Raw genomic sequence first — 27,829 nt, 5'->3', positions numbered from 1 at the left:
TTATCCGGTTGTCTTTACCAACAGCGGACCGGCATAGTCAAGCCCTACAACGTCAAAGGGATGACTCTGGTCGACTCGCTCTTTCGGGAGGGGCGCAGTGGGAGCACTGGCAGGTTCCAGTCGGCACCTTCGACAAATGAGACACTTGAAAATTGTCCGTTTCACCACCTGCCGGGCGCTAGGAATCCAGTATTTCTCCCGAATATCAGACAGCGTAGACTGTAGTCCACCATGCAAAGTTCGTAGGTGAGCAGCGTTTACAATCAGCGTGGTCACATCACTGTCTTTGGGACGAAGAATTGGGTGTTTCGTTTCTTCCGAAATGTTGGCGTAGTGCAGACGTCCCTTCACTCTTAGACATCCATCGTCGTCTATGTACGGTTGAAGGTCGGCGATCGATGAGCCACGTTGCACCTGACCCTCGTGTTCTAGATGACGGATTTCATTCGCGTAGCAGTAGATCTGAGCCTGCTTGATCCACAGGATTTCCGCTCTGTTGATTTCAGCTGTGGTCAAAAACGTTTCAGACGCGAGAAGTTATTTCCGACACTTGTTAACAAACCGTAGTAACCACGCGGTGACTCGAAGTAACTTTGTGTAGGAGCTGAAGCCTGACACTGTCATCAACGGTGGTGGTGCAGCCACGGTGGTCATAACGATGACCTCTTGTCGTCGTTTTTCTACTTCAACAGACTGTAGGTTTTCCGTGCTGTGGGCTTCCTGGCGAGGCCAATGTTCTTCTTGTTCTGAAAGCCAGCTCGGCCCGCGCCACCACAGTTGACTGTCATGTAGTTTTTCGACTGTTTGTCCGCGTGTCAGTGCGTCCGCCGGATTTTGAGAGCCAGGGCAATGATTCCACGCGTCCGGGTCACTCAGCGACTGTACCTCGGACACTCTATTTGCGACGAATGGCTTCCAGGCATTGGCAGTCCCGCGAATCCAACAGAGCGTGATTGTGGAATCTGTCCAGAAGTACACGGGAAGTACGCCAGAAGTACGCTTTTCAGCAAGGAAGGATGTCCGCAAGAATGACGCCGTTCGTGCTCCAATCACTGCTCCCTTGAGTTCAAGTCGAGGTAACGTTAGTTTCTTCAGCGGTGCAACACGAGATTTCGCAAACACTAGGTTGACACTGACCTGCCTATGGTTGTCTTCTGCTCGGAGGTAGGCGCATGCGCCATAGGCTAGCGGACTTGCGTCGGTGAATACGTGAAGTTGGAGATTTTCCGCCCGACCTATTCCCGTCATTAGGTATCGCGGAGCAGTTATGGTTGGTAGGTTTCTCAGCTCTGAACTCCATGATCTCCAGTCAGCCAGTGTGCCGTCTGGTAAAGGACCGTCCCAATCCAAACCGATCTCCCAAAGACGCTGAAATAAGATCTTCACGCGGATGAAGTACGGTGCGAGAAATCAAAGAGGGTCGAATACCCGTGCCGACATCTGAAGTACGGAACGTTTCGTATTCCGTAGGATGGTGAGGACCTCCAGTAAGTGTTCACCCGAGAACCTGAAGCAGTCGTTCTTGTGGTCCCAAACTATTCCAAGTACTTTGGAAACTTCTCCCGCTTTTATATGCTTCTCGGGTTCCGTTATTGATGGAGCCGCAGTGGAGCTCGGGCCGTTGATATACTGCTGTAGCTCCGTCGAATTCGAACTCCATTTCGTTAGGTTCATGCCGGCTTCCGCCATCAAGGCTTGAGCTGTGTCCTTTATTGTCTTTGCCTCCTCCACTGTAGAGGCGCCCGCGAGAAGGTCGTCTACGTAGAACGAGCGCTCCAAAATCGCCGCGACGTGCGCTTGGTCATCCCGCGCATTCCTGAGATGGTATTGTAAGGTGGCTCCTAGAAGAAATGGGCTAGATGTTGTCCTGAATGGCACCCGTGTCATGCGCCATTCCTCTACCGCCGGCAACGGATGGTTGACTGTCGGCACGTCAGCAAACCACAGGAATCGCAGAGCGTTGCGATCTGCTTCGTTAATGGCGATCTGAAGGAAGGCCTTCTCGATATCGGCTGTCAGGGCAATTGCGTTCATCCTGAACCGGAGCAACACTGGAACTAGGTCGGAGTTGATCTTGGGACCCTTCTCCAGATGGTTGTTGAGGGAACTTGATTTACTGGCATGCGAGGACGCGTCGAAGACCACTCGGAGCCGGGTTGATGATGAGTCAGGCTTTATAACCGCTCGATGTGGCATGTAGTACACACGCCCGTGGGTTTCAGTGGCGTCCGGAGCCTTTTCAGCATGACCTTGTCTCATGTACCCCCTGATAGCTTCGTCATATTCGCTGGGGCAGCCATCTGAGGTCAGCCGGTTGACTAACCTGTGCAATCTCTTCTCGGCTACGCCATAGTTATCGTCCAAAGTGTTTGGCATTGCCTTCCAAGGGAGAGAGACCCCATAGTGGCCGTCAATTTTAACGACGCTTTTTTCGAATTCTCTGTGGACCTCTTCGTTTTGTAGTTTGTTAGATTTTGGATCATCTGTTATTCCGATACTGTCCAGTTCCCATAGCTGGCGTAGGGAGGTGTGATGGTCATCGTTTTGTATCCCTGCTCGCAGCACACATACCATCACATTAGCGGCGTCGGTAAAGGCGCTTCTGGTACAGGGCTGTCCCTGAAATGTCCATCCGAGCACGGTGGAGATGGCAACGAGGTCTGGATGGCTCTCACAGCGACTGACGTCCCCGCACAAAAGCTTCCACATCTGGTCAGCACCAACAAGCAGGCTGATTCCCTCGACGCCAGCGATAGATGGGAAAAGGAGACGATCCGCAATCTCCATACCTTGTTGACGCAAGCTCCTTACGAAAGAGTCGTCGATGGGCGTTTGCACCACGTCTCCGCAGATGAACGGTATGGCGATTGCCTCGAGGATGTGTTCTGTGGTCTTGTACTGGCTCCTTAGACGCAACTGAACAACCCTCAAGCTTCTGCTCCGATGGTCTGCGCACGAAGTTGCGAAGGTATTGAGGCATATATTGGTTGTTCCAATTACTGGTAATCCCAGCTTGTCCACGAGGTCCTCACGGACGAACGTTCGTTGGCTACCGCCATCAATTATGCCTCGCACGTATGCACAGTTGAGATCCGTAACAGCCCAAGCGCGGAAAGTTTGAAGTAGCACCTCCGTGTGCGGTAAAGTCGGAGAGGCACTCGCGGAGAACAAGTTGGTGGTGGTCATCTGCTGGGCGGCATCCTGCGGTAACTTCGGTTTCCAGGATGGATCACATAGCGATACACAATGCCTTCCACCACATTTTGCGCATCTTCCCCCATTCCGACAGTTCTTAAACATGTGCCCCTGCTTTGTACACCGGAAGCATCTTTTCGATGATCCAAGTTTCCTTTTCTTCTCCTCCAATGTAAGGTCTCCCGTGCAAGTATCTGCATTATGGCCTTTTGATCCGCAGAAGAAGCAACCGGAGCTCACCTTGCCGGTGCTGTGGAGCACGAGCGCCGATGGAGGGTTCCCTCCGTGTTTACGTTTGGGTGCTGGTGTGTTGACCCATTTACTGTCCAACACACCCGCGCGTTCGCGGCTCTCGATCTCCACGCGCAGGAAATTTAGGAGCCTCACCATTTCTGTAGAGGCCTGGGAGGCATCCGACGCCGCATCCGACGATCCTCGAGATGAAGCAGAGGGCGCGTCATCTTCCAGTCGGCAGGAGGACTCCATTGTGCTTAACTTTCAGTGATATTCAACCACGATGTCGGACGGAAGCACCGATAAAAGAATGTCCACCATCATGGAGGAATATGTAGTGCTGGAGACCCCAAGTGATTGCAGGCCGCGTGTGTTCGTTTGGACCCGGTCGTACAGCTTTCGGAGCGCCGGAACATCTTCTGACGACTTCACGCGAGGAAGGTGTCTCAGATTGTGGAGATGCTCACGTTCGATACGGCGTTTGTCTCCGAAACGTTGGGTGAGAATGTCCAGCGCGTCCTTGTAGCACGCTGCTGTGCACTGTAATCCTGATATTGCAGTGGCTGCTGGGCCAACCAGAAGCGAACGCAGGTACTGCAGTTTCTCTACATCCGACAGTTGATCGTTGTTGTGGACTGTCGCCTCAAATTGTTCCCAGAACTGTTGCCACTGTGATAATTCTCCCTTGAACTGAACCAACTGAAGTTTAGGAAGTTTTACACCCGTGTTGCGGGGCTTTTCGGGGCCGGTCGCCGAGCTGTTGACAGGAGCAGACGCGCTTGATGACATTTGTAAAGCAGCCAACTTACTCTTGATGTCACTCAGGGCTTTCACGAACTCATCCTCGTAGTATCCGACGGTAGAGTACTCGGCCTCCAGATCTTCATCCGCAACGAGGGGGTCAATCTGCACGTTAAGTTGCTTCAGTTCGTCGTTGCTTGCGATGAGACGATCACGAAGGCCGTTGAGGGCAGTCACGGTCACGTCGGGCTCTTGAAGCAAGGAACACACCTCGTTGATCAGCTTGGTGTTCTTCGTCCGTCGAACCGAACGCTTTGTCTTCAATCGATCCATGGCGATAGAACTTCACGAGTGTAATCCCAGGTTTCGGCACCAGAAAATGTAGTGGAATAATATCTTGCGATATCCCACTCGTTACAGAATATATGGATGACACCGTGAAGCTGTCATTGGCCCGGTAAAAAGGGACCGATAAGAAGACACGTAGCACAAAGACGTCTTTGCTCAGCGAGGTTTATTTTGCGACTAAAAAACTAATGCCTTTGCCTGGGGTCCAGAGACCTCCAAGTTCGAACAAGTAAAAAACAAGAAACGCAGTTAAGATACAGGAAAAAAAGGGAGACAGTTTCCCCTCTACTTCCAGGGAAACTGGAGTTCCGTGCCCCCCTTCTCCTGGGTGCGTCATGACAGCCACTTGTCACTCCGTGTCGCAGCCGTCCAGCTGCAGACCCGTTTTCTGGCCGAACACAGTTTTACAACACTCTATGTTTGCCTGGAAGTCACATTTTTAAGGCTTGTCATTTTTTTTGTCTAGACGAAGATTTATGTTAGCCTTGTATGAAATAGCGGACACATATCAACATGTATGCACCTTGTGCACATTAAAACCAGCCCTGTAGAGTCAAATGCCTGTTTTTTTAATATTCTAGCCTATTCACGGTTGCTCTTTGCTTCTTGCAGGTCTACTCATTCCAGAAGCAAGAATTGTACCATTGTAAAGCGAATGGAAATAAACTGACGTCGACTGAGATAGGTGTTCCTTCTTGGCCAGTGACTGTAGGACGACTCCAAAAACGTCACAACAAAGCCGATGTTCATCTAGCTCTCCACAAGTAGCTAACTCCACAGTAGCCTGCTGCTTCACAGCAACATCAACACTACCTTTGGGTTGTACACATTACACAATATGCTGCATTGTGCTGTGGTATGATAACACACTGATTGTCTCACAATATGTGTATATATATGATACGGGCCCTAAGGGCACACTGCATGGCTTATACCCGCTGGAATGTATATCCATACCTGGCTGCAACATTGCATGTTAATGCACGTTACAATACACATTTTGACTTTTGGCCGTTATGAGACATCTTCGGCCGTAATGAGACTACCTTCGGCCGTATTGAGACTTTGGCCGCAATGAGACACTTGGAGATTAAAGGATTATCGGCCGTATTGAGACATCGGCCGTAATGAGACTTCGGCAGTAATGAGATACAATCTAAAACACAGCGATTGCTAATATGGTGGATGCTTCTTTTTTCTTTTTGGCCGTGATGAAACATCTTCGCCCGAAATGAGGCTACCTTCGGCCGTAATGAGATTTGGCCGTAACGAGACACTTGAGGATTAAAGGATTTTCGGCCGTAATGAGATGTTACCTCTGGCTAGACTATGCTGAAGCTTAGCAAATGGGATTTTGGGGAAGACAGGGAGAGCCCAGGTGCAGATGGACAAGTGTTTTCAATTAAGAGATTGTTTTCTTTTTGTTGTTTATTTTGTCTGTCGAAATGTTGTTTAATCCATGCGTAATCCATGCGTATTTTAGGCGAATCACTATTCTTGTAGGTCAACAAAGACACAGATGGAATTACAAAATGGGTGTTTCCGAATATGAATCTGAGCGCTAGTTGCCAACTGAAGGAATGATCACGGAGAAGACATTTCATATAATCAAAGCTCGCCCAAGGGGCCGGATTTTCGTCTCCGGAAAAAATGTCCCCAGGAAGAACCGTGCCCAAGGAAAAATTTCCCCAGGAGAAATCGTCTCCGCAAGAAGAGTATCACGAAAGGTAGTTTTCGTCAAACGGGGCTATAGGGCTGTTGTGCTAAAGTTTGAGGAGAGCGACTGGAGCGCCACTCCGAGCCCTACCGTCGGAATGCTACGACACGCGGCCGCTCCCGCCTCGTATGCACAACTGATAGCAACTGGTAGGACGTGTATAAGAGCTCGCCGTTTCTCCGAAACGGAACGCGAAAAACGAAAGCGTAAGCCTGAGGCGCAGCTTACTGTTGTGCCGGAGTACAGCGGGAACGTGGCTAAAGCAATAACTCCTTCGTCGAATTTTGAGAATCATGAACAGCGTTCGCCAGTATGCTTCTATCATTTTCCCGGAAGAAGCTACGAAAAGAGTAGGCGCGAAGGGTGTAACAAAGGATGTCCCAAGAAAATATGCCAAAAGAAATGTCCCCGACTAGCGCTATTCGGACTGGCGGCGGTCTGCAGGCGGTGGAACTTTTGCTGTACTCCAGAGCTAGATAATTCCTAAGATGCGAAGCCCTGAAGGAACACTTCGTGAGTATCGCCGCCGTTTACTATTTTAAGTCACAGACTTGCATTGCGGCTATGTAATATCCAAGTATAATTATTGCAGTAGACAAATATCGGCATCCGTTCTAATGAAATAGAACAGAACACAAAAGCTTTTACCCGATATACTTTTCGTTTTCTTGTATTAGCTTTGCACTTTTCTGCTTTTTATACTAAAAGCCGACTGTGCAGCCGATGCCTTGGAGAATCGTCGCTGTGTGACAGTAAGGTCCCGAGACTAGGGACAACTAAAGCAGACACACACAGACAAGAGTTTGGAGACCTTTTCTGTGTCCATCTGTTCTCGTCGTCCCTAGTCTCCGGTTTTACTGTCACGAATTACACTCACCAGCTCACTTGTTTTATTTTTTTAGCAGTTCTTTCACTGGTTTTTCATGGCCACCAGAAACTCCATATACATATTATAGCCTTGTGCGTATATGCAGTCTTTGGTTCCGTACGCATACTCAAAAAAAGAAAAAGAAAGAAAGTTATAGACGTCTGTTTGGACGAGGCGGATATATCATAGCTGATTCCAAACCTAAATAATCAAGAAGGTCGCTCAGGCTGCATGGCTGTGCCCGAAAGCGCTACGGAATCATGAGTAGTGCGTTGCCTGTTCTGTTTATAGTAACGTCGTGAACATTCCGCACGCGGAGAACATAATCAGAACTCCCAGGAAAGAGCAACTGTTCGGGTGTTGAGCCATAAAACAGTTTGTCGTTTCTTATAAATGTTCCGTTATTATTGTTCACCTATCTTAAAGTATAACGGCAAACGTTTTCGTTGTGTCCCCATTGAATTCGCTAAGCCCCATGCGAATGGATCTTTGCCTCGTTCTTGTTAGGCCTGACTTTTCTCAGAATTAAATTTGTACTTTGAAACCCCAGTGCACCAGAGGGGCGCACCAAACACTCTAACAAACAGCGTCATTCGCGACATACGCGCGTGCTGCATACATATATCGTGCTGCACATTGTACACGTGTTTCAGCAACTTTTTTCGAATGAATTTTCCGATCCTTTCGACTTTTTGCATCCGTAAAACAGACTATAAGCGATAACGCCACACCAACCTAGCCAACGCAGAATGAGTGTCGTGTGCTAGGGAGCGGCCGTGTGTTGCAAAGGTCGCCACTAGTGGCGCTGACACACAAGGTTTCCCACGCCACCTGGCCCAGGCCTATAGCGTAGCGTAGAGGGCGCACCAACTGTGGGTAGGGCTGTACGCCGAAATAAATCTTTTAAAATAAAACATTAAAAAATCTACGACAAAAAGTCACAGAAGCTAGCAACAACTGTGCAACAGGAACTTTCATTTCGTAGTGAGGGAAGGCAGCCGGGGACATTTTGTCCGGGGACACTTTCGGGGACATTTTGTCTGCGGACCTTTCGTCCGGGCACGTTTTATTCGGGAACATTTTGTCCGGATCCCCTGTAAAACCTGTGTCTGACCAACAGTAGAGAAATACTAGCATCCATCGAACGATATCGTTAGCGAACTAATGTAGCGAATGATATCTGTTTTATGTTGCTCGTTGAATGGAATGTAAATTTCATTAATCATTAACACATGAAGAAGAACCCCATGTCTCCCAATTTCAACAAATCCGCAAAGCGAGTGATAACACGCGGTCGGCTGTGATGTGCTTCTTCGGTTATCTAGATTTCAGTTCATAGTTGCATCTATATCATCGTCATCATGTATCTCTCTCTCTCTCTCTGCATCTATATTTCAAGGGCTTTGAGTGCACAATTATCCGCACTTTACCCACCACACACTTTCTTTTCGTAGTAAACAGGATGCAGATTATTGTTTTTTTTTTCATCTTCTCTGGCTAGTTTATTTCCGAGCACCAAATGCTATGCATTCCAGTTATTTGATTTGTAATACAAGAGCCACAACTTTTTTCATAATCTGCACCATCCCATTCAGTGGTCATTCACTGGGGTGTCCACCCTCTGTCTCTTTGGCTTTCCATTTTCAGCCTTCTGACAGTTCGGAACCGGAACAGTTCGGAACCGGTATCGAAAAATTGGGCGTACCTCAAAATAAAGTGATCGAAGTCCCTGTTGAAAAATAAACTACTGTAAATAAATGTTATGTGGCTATAAAATGTACAGTTGTGCGCGGGAAACTGTCAAAGCGCACTTAGACTAACATAAACATGAAAATGCAAACACTGAACTTTTACTAACCTAATAATAAACTAACTAATAAACTAAGCCGCGAAAAATATGGCTCTCGTTCGCTAAAATGACTTGGACAGACATCGAAATTTCGTGAGTTTGTGTGGTAAATAGTGATGTCGGACTTTTATCCACGGCATATCATCGTACGAAGCAATCGAGCATTGTCGTTGGTTTTCCTCGTTTCGAGAACGCGAATTTGGGTTCTGGAAAAGATGGTTCCTCTTTGCGTGAGCAGAAATAATGGTGCAGCGGTCGCTTGATCGATTTTTCTTATTGGTTCACCTGCAGTGTTGATGAAAAAAAAGCGATAAAAATAAAAATCAATAAAAGAAAGAAAGAGAAGAACAAAGAAAGCTGCAGTTGTAAATGCCGTTATCCTAATCGCGTCCTCGATAAACTTGCTCCGGAATTGCCCCGAAACCACAGTGGTGCGTGGCGCTCTACACTGGCGGTGCCCTGGGCGGAGGCATTATCGAACATGAAACTGCACTGCATTGGTGGATCTGATGGATACTAGCATGCGCTACCTAGAGATCTGTGCTCGTTGTGGCTCGTAGGCTGCGCGACCCGTAGCGAGAGGCACCTGGCGAGCGGCACCGATCGAATGCCATGCTGACGATGACTGTCTGCTGCTATACTTGCCCGGCTACACCTGGCTACTTGCCGCTTCTGCCTTCCTCCGTGCTCCCGCAATCGCGATGTTTCTTGGGATTGCACTCTGGCGCTCGGCCGATTTTCTCGGTGTGGGTTCGGGGCAACTCAGTGCTGCACTGAAAGGGTGCACTCCTTTAATCGAAGACGTTCAGTGCGCACCAGTGCAGTTTATCGAGGATGGCAAGCCGCACCAGGTCGCACCGGGGCGCACCGGTGCAGTTTATCGAGGACGCTATAAGGAACATTTATCTCTGTGTAATCCGCTTGCTTGTAAACACATTCCTCATACTAACCCACTTTTTCGCATCCAGGAAGCGGTTCACGGGCCGCTTTATTCACCCTAGCCCGTTCGGCAACTTGATAGGTTTTTCCCCTCTGACACATAGTGACTAAGCATGCCATTACATGTCTTTCATCCCTAGTCCCCAACCCTTTTTCAAGTAATAATTGATGTCAAATAATAAACATTTTTGACAAATAAATCAGTCAAATCAATAAATGACATCTTTGGATGATTTGGAGTATGGTATTTTCCTATTGTAGGTCAGACACAGACTTTGCAGTTGTTCTCTCAGGGGCGCGGACAACTGCTCACTGGACAATTGCTCACCGGACAGTTGCTCACCGGACAACTGCTCACCAAAAAACTGCTGAGGCCGGACAATTGCTCACCACAGAACCGTTGAAGCCGGACAATTACTCACCGCCTCTCTCACCACACTTATATTGTGATTTTATTTCGCGTTTATGGCGCTTGACTTTTTATGTTAGCTGAACTTCTTTTTTAGCTGTCTAAGTTGCTTCAAATAGATCTAGGAAATCCACCAGTGAAGAGGCTATGGCGAGAGGTCGTCCACTTGCAGGTACGCCTGAAGTGTCTTTGTCAGGACCTGCGTCCATGGGGCGTTCCTATAGGATTTTTTCCAAGGGGTGGACAGCAAAGTGCTTCCAGGGGGCAAAGCGTGCATCCACCTCACTTCCTTCCCTGGGGCGGACGCTGCGGACTGTGCGGGTGTTCACAGGTTCATATTATTAGAAAAAAAATCATGACCTATGAATAAAGGGTGCAAAATTTTCACAAGTGACCTTGCTCCCCTCTCGGTACGCCCATGCCTGCGTCACCAGGATCTTCCAAGACACAAACCGGGAAAGATTTAAGAACACATCTCCATTTAACCACTCAAATTCACGAATTTTCTATGTCTGTCGAAGTCGGTTTAGCGAACGCAAGCTACATTTTAGCGCCCGATTGGCTTAGCAGGGCGGACACGACTGAACAGCACGTATTAGGTTAGTCCAAGTTCAGTGTTTGCATTGCCATGTCCAGGTTAGTCTAAGTTCGCTGTTGACAGTTTCCCGCGCGCGACTGTGCAATTTATAGTCAGATAACATTTATTTACAGTAGTTTATTTTGCAATGGGGATTTCGATCACTTTAATTCGAGGTAACCCAAGTTCAGCTAACATAAGAAAGTCAAGTATATGAGCGCCATAAACAAGAAATAAAATCACATCACATAAAAGCGCGAAATAAAATTGCATATAAGTGCGATGAAAGAGCGGTGAGCAATTATCCGGCTTCAGCGGTTCTGTGGTGAGCAATTGTCCGGCCTCAGCAGTTTTTTGGTGAGCAATTGTCCGGTGAGCAATTGTCCGGTGAGCAACTGTCCGGTGAGCAATTATCCGGTGAGCAATTGTCCTGGACCCGTTCTCTCATACTTTCGATGTCAATAAACCGTATCTTCAGTAGAAGCGGAGTTGTACGGGCCATGAAACAATGAATAAATGGGTGTACAGCTTTCATTGTACATAAACATCGACACAGGAAAGATGCAGGGGACAACTGCAAAACCCGTGCCTGGCCAACTGTAGAAAAATACTAGCATCCAGAGGACGATATCACTAGCGAACTAGTGCAGCGAATTATATCGATTTTATGTTGCTCATTGAATTGAATTTCAAATCAAGAGAGCGAATGGTAACACTTGGTCGGCTGTTTAGGAGTTCAATTCAAGAAATTAACTTTACGTCAATTGAAATGAAATAAAAATGTTACCAATATGTGGCAAAAGTTATTGGCAGAAAAAAATCCCATGACCGCATTTCTCTCCGGGGCCTACGTTTTTTACAATGAATTTCTATCATGGTTGGCGGACCACCCTGTATATAAGGGGACCTCTCGAGCACGCAGAGCACGCCGTACCAGCGTAGCTCATGCTGACTCAAAGCACTCTCGCTGAATGCAGAAAAACGATTTGCCGTCGGGCCCATAGGAGGCGGAGCGGCGGGACAACGAATTCACAAAGTCCCATTACCGGAGGTTGGCCGAGGGCTCACACAGCACTGGCTGTGGATGGAAGGAAACGATTTGCCGTCGGGCCCAGACGAAGCGGAGCGGCGAGGCACCCAGCGCTATCTCTGGGTGCGGAAAAACGGATTTGCAAAGTCCCGTTACCCGCAAGTGGCAGAGCGCTCATCTAGGACGAGTTCTCGGTAAAAAAGCAATTTTACGGTAAAATCCCGTACGACGATGCTCGAGTGCCTATACAGCTCTAATACGAGGGGCTTTCAAGTCAAACCGGGACTTTCTGTCTCCTGAGTGTACTAATGGCTCGCGCTACTTCTTTTTCGTCATTTTCACACGGGACAGGCCTCCGCGTTCACCACGTGGTGGTCCAAAGCTTGTGCAAACCAGAAGACACGTGCTGGACAAGATGGCCGACAACGAGGTGAGCGCGCACATCGAACAGTGAATTGTCATGAAGTTTCTCGTGAATGAAGGCGTAAAGTCATCTGATATTCACAGAAGACTTCAGGCTCAGTATGGCCACGATAGACTTAGCCGCAGCAAAACGTTTGAGTTGTGCAAACGGTTTCGAGACGGGCGTACATCAGTGCAGGACGATCCCGGCCGGGGCGGCTCAGAGCCCAGTGTCAGAGTTCCTGAGAAAATCCAACTTGTGGAGCGCCTGATCCTCAAGGACCGACGGATAACATGTCTCGAACTGGCTCGAAAGACGGGCCTTTGTGTGGGAACGTTGAACACTATCATTCATGAACACCTCCAGTTTCGGAAAGCCGGACCTCATCACCAAAGGAGTCCTCCTCGTACAGGACAATGCACGCCCGCATACCGCGCATTTCACGACACGCACCTTACAAGAACTTGGCTGGGAGTTGCTGCCACATCCCCCTTACAGTCCGGACCTCGCCCCCAGCGATTTTCATCTCTTCGGGCGACTGGAGGCGTTCCTTGGGGGCCGCCACTTCAGCTGCGACGACGAGGTCAAGAATGCGGTCCGATCATGACTGCTACGCGCCAGTAAGGATTTCTACGCTGCTGGCATCGAAGCCCTCGTGAAACGCTGGAAAAAAGGGGGGGTCCCTGAAATCCACCATTAAGAATAAACGCTTAAGAATAAAACATTCAAGAATAATCCGCTTAAAAAATACGCGGTTAAAAATATATCTCCTAAAATAAACCGCTTACTATCCCCGCTTAGAGATCACCGTTTAAGAATTCACCATTAAAAATAAACTGTTTCAAAATCCCCTCACCATCTAGCACGGAGGCGGACTGATTGCAATTTGCGCCGGGTTAGATCAGGTTATGATAGGTTAGTTTAGTTTGGTTTCGGTTAGTTTGGCATAGTTTAGGCTAGTTTGGCCCTGTGAGGTTAGTTTAAGCCCATTGCTTGCAGTTTACCTTGATTTGGGCCATACCACATGACTCTAGCAACTGTAGGGTGGATTTGGGGGGATTCTGAAACGATTTATTTTTAACGACATATTCTTAACCGTGGATTCCTTAGCGTTTTTATTTAAACAGGGATATTTCGTCGATTATTTTTGTGCGTTGATTTTTAAGCGTACATTCTGGGAGATATATTTTTAACAGTGGGTACTTACGCGTTTATTTTTGAAAGGTTATTTTTAATGGTTGCAAACGGGATACACCCGAAAAAAGTGCATTAGTGCAGCTGGAGATTACGTTGAAAAATAAAGCTAATTTCTCGCCTGTAAGTTCATTTTACTTTCGCGAAAAATGAAAAGTCCCGGTTTGACTTGAACACCCCTCGTAATTTTAGTTTACTATATATAAGGGGACCACTCGAGAACGCAGAGCACGCCGTACAAGCGTAGCTCATGCTGACTCAAAGCACCCTCGCTGGATGCAGAAAAACGATTTGCCGTCGGCCCCATAGGAGGCGGAGCGGCTGGACAACGAAGTCCCATTACCGGAGGTTGACTGAAGGCTCACCCAGAACTGGCTGTGGATGGAAAGAAACGATTTGTGGCCGGGCCCAGACGAGATGGAGTGGCGAGGCATCCAGTGCCATCTCTGGGTGCGGAAAAACGAATTTGCAAAGTCCCGTTACCGGCAAGTGGCAGAGCGCTCATCCAGGACGAGTTCTTGGTAAAAAGCAGTTTTATGGTAAAATCCCGTACGATGACGCTCGAGTGCTTCTACAGCTCTAATCATCTTATTTTACTATATATAAGGGGACCTCTCGAGCACGCAGAGCACGCCGTACGAGCGTAGCTCATGCTGACTCAAAGTAACCTCGCGCTGGATGCAGAAAAACGATTTGCCGTCCGGTCCATAGGAGGCGGAGCGGCGGTACGACGAATTCGCAAAGTCCCATTACCAGAGATTGGCCGAGGGCTCATCCAGCACTGGCTGTGGATGAATAGACACGATTTGCCGTCGGGCCCAGACGAGGCGGAGCGGCGAGGCATCCAGTGCTATATCTGAGTGCGGAAAAACGGATTTGCAAAGTCCCATTACCGGCGATTGGCCGAGGGCTCATCCTGCACTGGCTGTGGATGGAAAGAAACGGTTTGCCGCCGGGCCCAGACGAGACGGAGTGGCGAGGCAACCAGCGCTATCTCTGGGTGCCGAAAAACGAATTTGCAAAGTCCCGTTACCCCCAAGTGGCAGAGCGCTCATCAAGGACGAGTTCTGGGTAAAATAGCAATTTTACGATAAAATCCCGTACGGTGACGCTCGAGTGCTTATACAGCTCTAATAATTTTAGTTTACTATATATAAGGGGACCTCTCGAGCACGCAGAGCACCCCGTACAAGCGTAGCCCATGCTGAGTCAAAGCACCCTCGCTGGATGCAGAAAAACGATTTGCGTCCTGCCCATATAGGAGGCGGAGCGGCGGGACAACGAATTCACAAATTCCCATTACCGGAGGATGGCCGAGGGCTCACCCAGCACTGGCTGTGGATGGAAAGAAACGATTTGCCGTCGGGCCCAGACGAGGCGGAGCGGCGAGGCATCAAGCGCTCTCTCTGGGTGCGGAAAAACTAATTTGCAAAGTCCCATTACCGGCAAGTGGCAGAGCGCTCATCCAGGACGAGTTCTCGGTAAAAAAGCAGTTTTAGAGTAAAATCGCGTACGATGACGCTCGAGTGCTTATACAGCTATAATCATCTTAGTTTACTAAATATAAGGGGACCTCTCGAGCACGCAGAGCACGCCGTACAAGCGTAGCCCATGCTGACTCAAAGCACCCTCGCTGGATGCAGGGATGCAGGAAAACGATTTGCCGTCCGGCCCATATATAGGAGGCTGAGCGGCGGGACAACGAATTCACAAATTCCCATTACCGGAGGATGGCCGAGGGCTCACCCAGCACTGGCTGTGGATGGAAAGAAACGATTTGCCGTCGGGCTCAGACGAGGTGGAGCGGCGAGGCATCAAGCACTATCTCTGGGTGCGGAAAAACTAATTTGCAAAGCCCCGTTACAGGCAAGTGGCAGAGCGCTCATCCAGGACGAGTTCTCGGTAAACAAGCAATTTTGCGGTAATATCCCGTACGGTGACGCTCGAGTGCTTATACAGCTCAAATAATCTTATTTTACTATATATATGGGGACCACTCGAGCACGCAGAGCACGCCGTACCAACGTAGCTCATGCTGACTTAAAGTGACCTCGCTGGATGCAGAAAACGATTTGCCGTCCGGTCCATAGGAGGCGGAGCGGCGGTACAACGAATTCGCAAAGTCCCATTACCAGAGATTGGCCGAGGGCTCATCCAGCACTGGCTGTGGATGGAAAGACACGATTTGCCGTCGGGCCCAGACGAAGCGGAGCGGCGAGGCATCCAGCGCTATATCTGGGTGAAGAAAAACTAATTTGCAAAGTCCCGTTACCGGCGATTGGCCGAGGACTCATCCTGCACTGGTTGTGGATGGAAAGAAACGATTTGCCGTCGGGCCCAGACGAGGCGGAGCGGCGAGGCATCCAGCGCTATATCTTGGTGCGGAAAAACGGATTTGCAAAGTCCCGTTATCGGCGATTGATCGAGGGATCATCGTGCACCGGCTGTGGATGGAAAGAAACGATTTGCCGTCGGGCCCAGACGAGGCGGAGCGGCGAGGCATTCTGCGCAATCTCTTGGTGCGCAAAAACTAATTTGCAAAGTCCCGTTACCGGCGATTGGCCGAGAGCTCATCCTGCACTGGCTGTGGATGGAAAGAAACGGTTTGCCACCGGGCCCAGACGAGACAGAGCGGCGAGGCATCCAGCGCTATCTCTGGGTGCGGAAAAACGAATTTCCAAAGTCCCGTTACCGGCAAGTATAGCAGAGCGCTCATCCAGGACGAGTTCTCGGTAAAAAAGCAGTTTTACTGTAAAACCTCGTACGATGACGCTCGACTGCTTATGCAGCTCTAATAATCTTATTTTACTACATATAAGGGGACCTCTCGAGCACGCAGAGCACGCCGTACCAGCGTAGCTCATGCTGACTCACAGCAACCTCGCTGGATTCAGGAAAACATTTTGCCGTCGGGCCCATAGTAGGCGGACCGGCGCGACAACGAATTCAAAAAGTCCTGTTACCGGAGATTGGTCGAGGGCTCATCCAGTACTGGCAGTGGATGAAAGAAACGATTTGGCGTCGGGCCCAGACGAGGCGGAGCGGTGAGGCATTCAGCGCTATCTCTGGGTGCGAAAAAGAAATTTGCAAGGCCCCGTTACCGGCGATTGGCCGAGGGCTCATCCAGAACAGGCTGTGGATGGAAAGAAGCGATGTGCGATATGGTTATCGACTTGCATTACATTACATTGCTTACGTTATATTTACGGTTCCATGTATAATGCAATTTAGTTACCCAGGCATCTGCATGAAGTCGAGAATTGTCACGCCTCCCATTAATAGTAGTAATTGTGGCGGCAAGGTGTAGTAATGGTGGCGCCAGCTGCACTCCCTTTGCCGCACCGTTTAAATTCGCTCCCAAGAATACTCCTGGCATATGACAAAGGTAAAATTTTGGTTCTAGACACAGAAGAATGTTTTCTTTCTGATGAAAACGGGAAAATAATCATTTCATATTTCCTATAATTCCTTAGGCACTTGAGGCTTTGTATGCATTTGTCCTTTCTATGTGTTCCTGCCTCAGAACTTCAGATTCCTAGCGGACAGCACCTCGCTGTAAAATACGTAGCGCTCTATGCAAATGACACTGACTGTTGCTCATGCTGCTGACATGTTGCTGTTGCTTGATCATGTATCGTAGCAGTTGCCAGGAATGTCGCGCCCTAAATATCCCGTTCGAGTCACTAACTGGGCGACCCAAGTCGGAGCTGTGCATAGTGGCGCGCTGCAGAAGTAGAGGGTTGCATTGATGCAGCTGCTACCCCCTGCTCTCCACTCCTCAATAGATGGGACACAAAGGAACACAAAGTTAGGGTGCCCAATCGTTGCCAGAAATGTTTTGTAGGAACCAATGCGTGGCCGCAGCGCAGTGTCACACCTGGCGTGACATATGCTGTCACAAATGGCATCTTTCATTCTGCAAGGAGAAAATTCTGCACTCTGGTGTCTTCTTAAAATTAAATGAGCAGTGCACCTGTTTTCTGTTGTTTATGAAATATTTTTTTTGCGGGTTAGCATAGAGCATCTGAATTACAAAACAGGCAGTCGATACTCCACCCTCAAAGCATCTTTGCCCTTTTTCATTCAGCTTGCATGCACAGGTCATGTGTACGTGATAAGAAATCTGAAGAAAGGCATGTACATACAAACCCTGTAATAGCTGGATATTGCAAATCACTTTACGGTTCATTTGATCGACACTCATCGTGGAAGGGAGCAAAGTGTGGCCTCCCAAATTATTTGCCAAGTGATTGCATTTGGACATATTTGCCAACCTGTGGACATCTGACAGCTTTTATGGAGCATGTCACTAAAGGCTTGCAATGTTACGATGCGATGCAATATACGATTTTTATTTTCATTTTATTGTCCTAATTGAAACACATACTACACTCCATATTTTGAAGCTGTGTGGAAACCTCCAATATATTTGGGGCAGCATATTTTGAATGTGCAAAACATTTCAAATGTATCTGGTCAACATTCAACATTCATCTTTGTTGCTATATTCCCAGTGACATAAGTGAAGATAAAAATATTCATTTTTGTAACTGGTGAAGTTCCCCAGTGGACTTCTTCTAAAGAAGACAGTTGTTCTAGGTAGATTGCATCACATGTGTTGCATTCCATTGAAATATTGAGAGGTTGCTGGAAAGCAGTTGACACGCTACTATTCTCTTCTCCAGCCTGAGCTTAAATGTTGCTCTTGCGGAATGGCAATCTTTTACACGGGTGACACCTCAGAGGCTTTGGTCCAACTGGCTGAGCCAATACTATTCTCAATTTCAATTAATGCATCCAAACTGTCCCATAATGACTTCCAAGTCATAGAAAGCAGTTGAATCAAAAATTTTGTTTCCAAGGGATCGACTCGCAAGACAGCATCAGTCACAGCCGGCATAATTGGGTTCCACACCAAACAAACCACTGAACCAAACAAAGTTGGGGGGGGGGGGGGGGGATATGTTTATTAAGAAAAAGAAAGGAAAGGTCAGCCAGACGAAGGTCGGCTTGCTATTCCAAACAAAAAAGGCAAAAGAAGGGGAAGGGGAAGGAAAGAAAAGGGGACGAAAAGAAAAATAAGAAAAGAAAAGGGAAAAAAGGGAACAAAATTGGGTTAAGTGTTGCTCCTATGAACTACTGAAAAATAAATAAATAAGAAAGGTGGTGTTATAAAAAAGTGGGTCATGTATTCTCCATCGTAGCACACTACAATCGTACGACCAACTACTGCAATTCACATGGATAAAATTTTTTCGTTTCGGAGCACCAAGTCTCACTCAACTCTCCCCTCGCTCGTCTTCACCTCGGAAGAGCATTTTGTCTGAAGTAGTAAGACGGTGGAGAGAAACAGATATCTAGAGAGCAGTGCGTCAGGGTTTCTTGATGCTTCACACTAAGTGTAAAGCTTTAAAACGGGATTCAGAAAAACAAAGAGGTTATCAGGAACTTGGATGTGTCACTGTAGATTCACAGCTAAAACATTTCTGTACCTAACAGAAAGAGCACTCATTCTTGTTTTACAGATAACTGACTGCAAGAACATACGGCTCTATTCTGCCAAAAATATACAGGCATGCACATGGAAAGGAAACAAGTGGTACTATAATATGCAGTCAGGTCAGCTCTTCAGCATTATAACTGAACACTCAACAGGACAGAACTGAACATCCAGAATTTCACAGAAAAAGAATTACAACATATTTCTACTAAGCTGAATGAAGGTACATAATAGTAATCTGCATGTTCAATAAAGTTATTAAGGTGCTTGAACATGTGCACAGCTACAACCAAAAATACATAGGTAGGCAACACATGAGGAAGTGGCGTCAGAAGGCCATGTGCCGATGCCACTTCTTCAAACATCGCTGCACACTGCTGATAAGGTCCCAGTAAGGCTAAAACAGCTGTCTAGTGCTGGCAGAGCGACATTTAAGTTTTGGGCCAGTTTGAAAGTACATACTTTGAAGCTGTAAAAAGATAATTAGGCACCATTTAATTAAAATACCTATCATGTGGCATAACATGCAAGCACTGCTGCTTTAGAAAAATCTATTATTTACAAATTGAAAAGAAGCATACGGGTGGCTTAGCGAAATTAAGTACTGTGCTGCTAGTGTCACAACGCGCTTTCTGGAAGATTAAGAATGCGAACACAAGCTTCCGTCATTTTTGCCCCATAGCGGCCAGCCCAAAACTGTGTGCCTCTCCCACTGTGATAGAATTTCACGAACCGTACACCTTCAGGATAGTTGCTGAACACATGTTGCACCTGCAAAGTAAGGTCACTGCTCAGGATAACCACGAATACTCCTCTAAAAAACAGTACTTAGGTACAGTATTCATGGTGAAACAGGCGATGCTCACTGTGCACATTGTTCAAGAGTAAGCACTCTTCGTAAATAGCGCACATTTTTGCACTTTGTAATAGGTTGTGACATTTGTGGCATATGCTCATTTTAGTCATTAATGCATTAAATCCTAGGTGCTGCACATTTTAAAATTAACCAACTAGAGAGCAGCATTAGTTGTTGATTTGTTCTCTTTTCATGCAAACTGTTTACTATGGTGTACTGGATTGAATTGTTATCTTTCGAATACTATAAACGAAATTGGTGGCGCAACAGTGGTGAAAGAAAGGAAATAGAAAGGCAATGAATGTGCCTGTTGCTTCCCTAGCTACTATGCAGCTATGCTTCAGGACTAGCTGATGACACATACATGTAGCTCTCCTGTTCCACATCTATTACACAAGCTACAGAAGAAAGTTAATTTAGAATATTATTATGACACCTGGAGCGCTCCTTGCCTGCCATAAGGATTCGTATCTGTGACAGATGGCCTCATTCATGTACTGACAGTATCGATTGCTACTGGCTGTGGCACAAACGTGTTACACCCTCATCTAATACAGTTGAACTCCTTTGGAATGAACACCTTTTTAACGAGAAATAAAACAGCTATGACACATTTTTTTTAGTCTTGTCAGACCCCCATAGGAATAACGCAATTTTTGAACATTTACAACAAAGTCCTTTACAACGGATATCAGTCGCCGTCCAAGTTTTCGGACTCTGCGGGGATCGCGCAAAAGTCCGAATAATCGAGCAGTCCGAAAAAACGAATTTCGCTTCAAAAGTCAACTTTATTAAGCACTAGTAGGCCGGATAACGTTGTTGATGCTGTCGTGACAGGCAGTCTTGCATCTGTGCCTCATAACATCGGCCTCTATTTCCTCAAGTGATATTTCGTCACCGTATACGGACGAAAGCACCGCAATCGCCTTCATTAGTTTCGAGTTTGACGGCTGCGCTGGGGGACGGCAAGTCGTCGATATCCCGAACACGTGGAGAAAACATACTTCGGGCAACATTAGACGTCACCATTCCGCAAGTCGGCTTCACCTAATGCCTGCATGCTTTAGGTGAAGCCCGCTTTAAGCACTTTCGCGCGTCTCGCGGCTGGACAGCACGTGCTGGGCTTTCGTTAATTTCGGCAGTCTTGGCCAAAACGAAGACGCAAAAGCGCTACGACAGGCCTTCAATCAGAGTAATGGAAAATGAATAGTCATTGCCTATTTTCTTGCCTCCATTTTATATTTGGTTTAATTCTGTTCATACGAATTTCGGATGATACGAATATTTTCCGGCGTCCCGAGAGATTCGATCGAGATTCTACTGATGACGCTATTGGTGCAGCGGTTGCACGTTACCTGATGTGGGAAGGGAGACCTGGTCCCCTTTCGACCTGTTTCACTCCTTACTAGATTCATTTAAAGTCAGTTACAACGAGGAAATGACTAATGCGCAGTTCCTTTACCTTAGTATTATTGCGTCATACACACGCGGTGAGCTTGCTACCGTTCGTGACGCTCGCTGGCTGAGCAAACAGAGTCCGAAATATCGAGCGACGGGGCTGTACGGCGTCCTGAAATTGTGGCCGTTCCGCGAACGCGCCCGAATAGTCGAGCATGTCCGAAAAATTGGGGCCTGAAAAATCGGTGTGCGACTGTACTGGAATAGCAAAGTAATTTTCCAGCCTGCTCCACGAAGTTCCAACTCATCCAACAAAGTTCTGTAGCAGAACGGCGAACCATACGCTACGTCCTGACCTCTCGCTGTTTCCCCACTGGAGCTCCCCACTGTATTGCACCTCTGGTCACTATGCAAGAGATAAGAAGGTCAATATCACCATGTCACTCATCCCATTACAAAGGGCGAACGGTAGAACCACATTTTTTACCACTGACTTTGATAGTGACGTCATGCAACCTGCTAGAAGAAAAACATTTCTATGCTCAAACATGATGGTTTAGTGGGAAAATATGGGACCTTGTAAAGGATTTTGGTTTGTGAGTATCATACTATGACAGCGAAATATCAAAATATGCCCTGTTTCCTGGTGGTTTTGCACAGACTATGTAGTTGAAGTGTACCAAACCACAAACTAGGCAGCGCGATGCTGGAGTGCGGCTCATCATATTCATCAAGCGACGTTCTAAACAAATTGTTATTATACGTGACTGCATGTCAGCACGACTGCCTTGCCTCACGTTTGTATGCAACTTTAGTTTAATTTATTGAGGACTAATTGATTACTGTACATAACATGTATAGATATATGAGATACAATTGCAGATAGGCTACGTGCGAGTTCCTCATTGGCGGCCGTCCCTGGTGTGCACTTTGCCCGGCGGCTCCTCTTCCTTCTCATGCTTGGGGCCCAGTGAATGTGATCCAACATTCGGACTATACGCCTTGTGCAGAGCGCTTCTCGCGCCGCTTTGCGTCAAGCACGGAAAGTTTTTTCCGGGGCTCCGTAGCGTGCAGCCAGCCTGTTGTTGTTGTGTGTTTGCTGCACGTCGTATGGCGCCGAAGAAGTCGAAGAACAATTGTTGCGTGGTGGAATCTGCATTCACTTATAGAAGTGCACCGCTTGGAACAAAATTTTATTCGTTTCCTGGAAAGCCTCATGAAAAGGAGAGAAGATTGAAGTGGATCGCTGCAGTGAAACGTGTTCGCTTTGAGAGATGTTAACCACTGTCGGGAAGCTAAGCGAACTTCGTTCGTTGTTTCTTTTAGTAAAGATAGCTCGCCGTGGATGCCCACCATCATATGTAATCGCCATATTGAAGAAGGCGCTATGTCAATTGATCCAAGAAGTACTTCGTATGTTCCGCGTATTTTTCCTTCCCCTTTACTAGGGAAGTCTGCTCCTTCAAGCTCAATCTCCTTGCAAAAGCAAATAATTAAGAACAACCATTCTCACTCTACACTTACTCACTAAGAACAAAATGCCGCGTGGCTGAGGTGTCAGAAATTGACGCAACCTGTCTTACATTCCCAACATAAGCATGCTGTTCTTCATTTGATGTACCATCAGGGTTGCGGGATTTATAGCATCTTGATTTTAATCGCGATTTTAATCACTGGTGCTAATCGTGATTTAAGGCGTCTTATAGTTTTTTACCAAATAATTTTCCTTTGAAAGGAAATTGCTTCGTGAAATTCAAGAAGGCTCCACGATGTATAGCGTAAAATCTCAGCTTGTATTCCTCAACATCATTCCAAAAACGCTCAGGCCAATAATTGCATCGGCCAAGCTCTCTTGTCTAACTGATGACACTATACATCATCAAGGAAACCTACGTGTCATTGGGCGTAAATTTAATGCCATGTACGAATTACTACGAATTATTACCACGTCGTCATACTTCACAATTATGAGGAAAATGGTCAGTTAGGAGGGAGCATTTTTTTTACAGATTTTTAAAGATTTTGTTATCGCGGTTATTTGCAACCCTGTGTATCATGCAGTCATGTTACACTCTTGAATAAAATTAGGAACCCTGCATCAGATTTTTTATTTCCTACAATATAAAAGAATACTAAAAACGTAATTATTAATTACAAAACATTTGCAGTAGCTTCCATGGTCTTCAGATCATTGCATTGTATCATAAAGCAAAATTGCACGGTGTATATAAAATGTAACAAGCACTTTTAAAAGCACAGCAGTAGTCTTAGTTACATAGCGGCTTTGCTAAGGATGTGCACAAAGTGCGAATTTCCCCATTCATTGTCATTAATTTATCTGTTGACTCACCTGCCACGTTTTCAAGTTGAACCCCAGGCGCGTTCAACTCCACCTTGGACCCTCACTCTGCCATCTGCTTCACGATCCGTTCCCGGGCTGCAGAGAAAGGATGATGTCGCTGCAGGTGTGTCCAAGGCGCTCACACTGGATATGATGAGCGAGCTGTATGCAGGCTTTACTCCTGTTTTTACGGATGGCTCGTCCACAAAATCCAGCTCTGCATGCGCCTATATTATTCCGTCCGAAGACATAACTGGTATCTTCCGTCTCTCGCATCTGACGTCGTCAACATGTGCTGAGCTACATGCTTTGCTCTTTGCCATGCGCAAGATCCTGCAGTGTTCAGTTCGGCCATGGGTCTTCTACACAGACTCGAAAGCTGCTATCCAATGCCTCGCAACAATGGGCATTCGAGGTCCTCTCATGTCCATTGTTGCTGACGTGCTTGAAACTTACAAGGCGCTGCTGGACCTGGGCCACTGCATAGTATTACAGTGGGTACCTGGTCATGTCGGCGTACCCGGCAATGAAGAGGCCGACCGGGCGGCCCTGCGGGGTCATCATATAGCTTCAGCCCACTCTATCATCTTGCCCAAAGGTGATCGTCAGGCCCTCGTTCGTGCTCTCTCTGCAGAAAAGACAAGATCACAGTGGCTGCATGACATTACACCCTACTCTCTGCTCCACGCAGTGGATCCTTCTCTTTCACTGTCGCTTCCTCATCGCCTTCCGCGACACTACGCATCCCTGCTTCACCGCATGCGGCTGAATGTTGCATTTACACCAGTTATGAGGCAGCGTCTTGGCCGTGCGCCCTCGGACCTTTGTGCAGCATGCAGTGTGCGTGCAGACCTGCACCACCTACTTATGGATTGCCCGGACTACCAGCGGGACCGTGCGATCTTGCAGCACGAACTGCATGCGATCCATTATCGCCCATTTACCATAGGCAAGGTGCTGGGCCCATGGTCCAGTCCAGCTCGTACACGCCAAGGTCTGCGTCACCTTTGGGACTTCTTGTCATCAACAGGCCTCTCCACCCTGCTTTGATTACCGGACCCCTTATCATATCCATCATCATCTCTCATCACGTACAAGGGGCACTGGGGCAGCGCCCAGCCTGCTGGCCGGCATCAGCCCCATCTCATCATCGTATCTCTATTTGTGTGTGTGTGTGTGTGTTATCTGTTGTTGCATGAAATAAAACTCTTCTGCCCGTATTCACCAACTTACTTAAACCATTGGTTTAGTGACGTCGGGTTTAAATTGATCACGTGAGACTTTCATTCGCCAATCCTGGATCACCATCCCATGCTCTACAACCTGCTGCTGTGAAGCCAATGGCACCGCACATAGCGAGCTTCCTGCACGGCGCATGCGCATTTCGCCAGAGTCTGCCAGAAGCGATGGAGGCCGGTAGGCCTAATCCCCGGTTCACGAGTAATTTTTCATCAAGTCTTGGGTAAGTTTTGATTGATATAGTTACTAGAAGCGCCCAGGAGGTGGATTTTATCGCAATGGGACGAATATTCGATTCAAATATACCATTCCGATCATCCACCCAAGCTACTTAAACCGGTGGTTTAAGACCCATGTATTTGAATGGGACGTATTTTAAACTAGGGGAGAGACTAGTTTAACGTCGGCCTAACTACGTTGCAACTGTGAACGTGTGCTGAAAAAACTATTGTAGAGTGGTTGTGGTAGGTGATGTTTCACTAATTCGAAATCTAACTGGTAAAAATTAAGCAGAATCGTTTTAAATGCACGGTTAGTAAACGAAAACGGCGTAACGCTGGACCGGGGGTACGAAATGCGGCTGTTGTTTTTAGAAGGCGCTATCGCGAACTTTTGCATGACAAACGTAAAAAGCACCGTCAAAGTGTGGTCAAAGAGAGTGACATCGACATGTGCCACTGGACAATATCCAGATACCAATCCAATGGGCCGATAGAGCGTGCGGATGGCCGAACGTCAATGTGCATCATCAAATACAAAGCATAGTGCTGGCTCTTATTATGATGCCATCTCCTGTGATACACATTGTAAGCACCCCGTCACTGTATAGTAAGAGCAATAACGTGCTAGATGGTTGTTGCGAGCCCCGATGGAGAGATTGAGGGGCGTTATCCACTCGCATGTTTATTAACCGTCCCAGTATCTATCATCTCTTTGCAGCGTGTCTTATCTCTAGAGACATTTAACCGTGCAATAGGACTGATCATAAAGTGCATTAGCGTCTTGCGGCTGTTGTGTGGATACTATCTAGGCATGGAAATATGCATGTTGTTGCACTACACTGAACACGGAATTTGAGCAGATTTTGCTTTCCCAGGTTATGAAAAAATACCAGAGCAAAACCGAACGAGGTCCCCATTTTCCCTGGATTCACATGTAATAGATTTGTAATTCACATAGATGAAACTGAAATGTGTGTTTTACTTATTTCAGCATGCCACAGCAGAGGAGACCAATGAAAAACAGTTCTTCGGGTATTGTGTTACTACTGCTACATTGGAAAACATTCAAAAAGACAGCTGCTTACTCCTATTTTGATTTATCTTATGATAACAGTATAGATCTGCTTTTGTAGGGCTGTTTCTGCAAAAGACACTACACAGCAGTGTGCTAAAGGAGGCTGGAGACCTTTTGGATGCATCATTACTTTTTTTTAGGTTAGCTATTGCAGGTGCATAACCACAACCAATCAATGACAGTTTTTGTGCATTGTATAAGCACAGATATTCTGGAGATCATTTCTTTAAAAATCTCTGTTGTGGACTCATTCGTCACAACAACTTTGTATTCGTGAGATTTTTGTTTATATTCAGACAATAAAGGCTATTACGTAGTTCCACAAGGATGACTTTTTTCATAGAGGCATGCACTCTCGATACCCTGCTCAATTAGATGGCGAGGTCATGTGAAAACATAAGTAAGCAAGGCCGCACAAGGAAATCACTCCTTGCTACATTCCACATGCTGGCTCCAGTAATATGTCTGCAAAAGAGCTTGAATAGCTTCAAAAATAGTGAACCAAACCAATATCCACTTCTAATATGCATATGTGTAGTACCTCACTGTACATTCAGTTATGTTACAACTTGTTCCCTTTACACCAGCTCGGGTGCATGCTAAGTGTCCACGGTTTTTCCCGTATGACATGTCCTGTACAATATCTACGCAGAATGGGTACTCCCATTTCACACCAGCTCTCCTCTGCCTTGACTCGCACTCCACCCCTAGAGCAGTGAGTGGAGGGTATACACAATATGGGAATACTACGGTAACAAAATTCGGATGTAACTAAGAGTGTGTCATCAGCGTCATGACGTCACTGTGCCTGAATGCTGTTGCAATACACGACACCATGACATACATTTATCGCTGGAAAGCTTCCTTCCCCCTCATCGTCACCAGGAGAATATGTGGCATCTCATGCAAACTACTTTCACTGAATGACTGGCACCAAATGCCTGTGACATTAGATTGTATATGTGTCACACCTGGTTATTTATTTTGTTTCAAGTAAGCAGTTCTTCAAAGCCACATGTGAAGAAAATTTACTGCTATACAAATATGTGGCTGGCATTAGCTTAGGCTTATCACATACCATGCCATCCCCAACACAAATGACCTTCATGTAACACACAAAAAACATGTCTGTGTAAGAACTTGCTTCACCATAGGTTCATAAATCTTGTGGTTATGTGTGTGGAATTTTTCATTTCTTTTTAATGGGAAATTCACACTACTTCTGTTTCTTTTCAGAACCCCCATCTCCTCCCACATTTTCATTTTCTTAGGGGTGCATAAAGTTCAGTAAAGTGGAACGAAATAATTACATGCTTATCTTGCGCGCCAACATAATGCATTTGGCCGGAACTTGTGAAACTGTTGCTTTGGGTGCTGGTAAATCTTCTGAACCATTTCCCCATACATCATGTATTAATTTTATGAAGTTGCCTGAAGACTGCATGTTCATCACTCGTTACTGAAGTTAGGTGGTTAGTTATGCAGAGGCATCTGTATTATTTTACTACATATTCAGTGTTATGTCCCATACATCTGCTCCCAAACTTTGTCCTTCATGATGCAGTACACCATGCTCACTACATTAAACTGTTCAGTTGCATAGATTTGTGTTGACACAACTGGATGAATATGTCCGCCTCTACAAAGTGACAACTACCAAAGTGGTTCAAAAAACAAGTGAAATTGTGGAAGGAA

At 46.8% G+C, this 27,829-nt stretch overlaps 3 protein-coding genes across 3 annotated transcripts; all 3 read right to left on the bottom strand.

Moving 5' to 3' along the window:
• LOC135395780 (uncharacterized) lies at window positions 1-1,248 on the bottom strand. The gene is made up of 2 exons (XM_064626873.1): window positions 563-1,248; window positions 1-493 (listed from the first exon to the last, which is right to left on the bottom strand). Exons 1-2 carry the CDS (start codon window positions 1,246-1,248, stop codon window positions 1-3), a joined length of 1,179 nt encoding a protein of 392 aa, XP_064482943.1.
• Window positions 1,249-1,410: 162 nt separating this feature from the next.
• Window positions 1,411-3,681, bottom strand: LOC135395779 (uncharacterized). Its single transcript, XM_064626872.1, has one exon. It carries the CDS (start codon window positions 3,679-3,681, stop codon window positions 1,411-1,413), a length of 2,271 nt encoding a protein of 756 aa, XP_064482942.1.
• Window positions 3,682-3,693: 12 nt separating this feature from the next.
• LOC135395778 (uncharacterized) lies at window positions 3,694-4,503 on the bottom strand. Its single transcript, XM_064626871.1, has one exon. The coding sequence runs from the start codon at window positions 4,501-4,503 to the stop codon at window positions 3,694-3,696; it is 810 nt and encodes a 269-aa protein (XP_064482941.1).
• Window positions 4,504-27,829: the final 23,326 nt, after the last annotated feature.

The sequence above is a fragment of the Ornithodoros turicata genome, chromosome 5, assembly GCF_037126465.1.
Source record: "Ornithodoros turicata isolate Travis chromosome 5, ASM3712646v1, whole genome shotgun sequence".
Taxonomy (NCBI): Eukaryota; Metazoa; Arthropoda; class Arachnida; order Ixodida; family Argasidae; genus Ornithodoros; species Ornithodoros turicata.
This window is presented reverse-complemented; position numbering and strand designations above follow the sequence as displayed.

Bases quoted from the DNA above. Each gene is read 5' to 3' on its own strand.
- LOC135395780 (XM_064626873.1), bottom strand. From the start codon at position 1,248: ATGACGGGAATAGGTCGGGCGGAAAATCTCCAACTTCACGTATTCACC. The intron at 494-562 runs GTTTGTTAACAA...TGAAATCAACAG, and splicing joins GTCACCGCGTGGTTACTACG to AGCGGAAATCCTGTGGATCA.
- LOC135395779 (XM_064626872.1), bottom strand. From the start codon at position 3,681: ATGGAGTCCTCCTGCCGACTGGAAGATGACGCGCCCTCTGCTTCATCT.
- LOC135395778 (XM_064626871.1), bottom strand. From the start codon at position 4,503: ATGGATCGATTGAAGACAAAGCGTTCGGTTCGACGGACGAAGAACACC.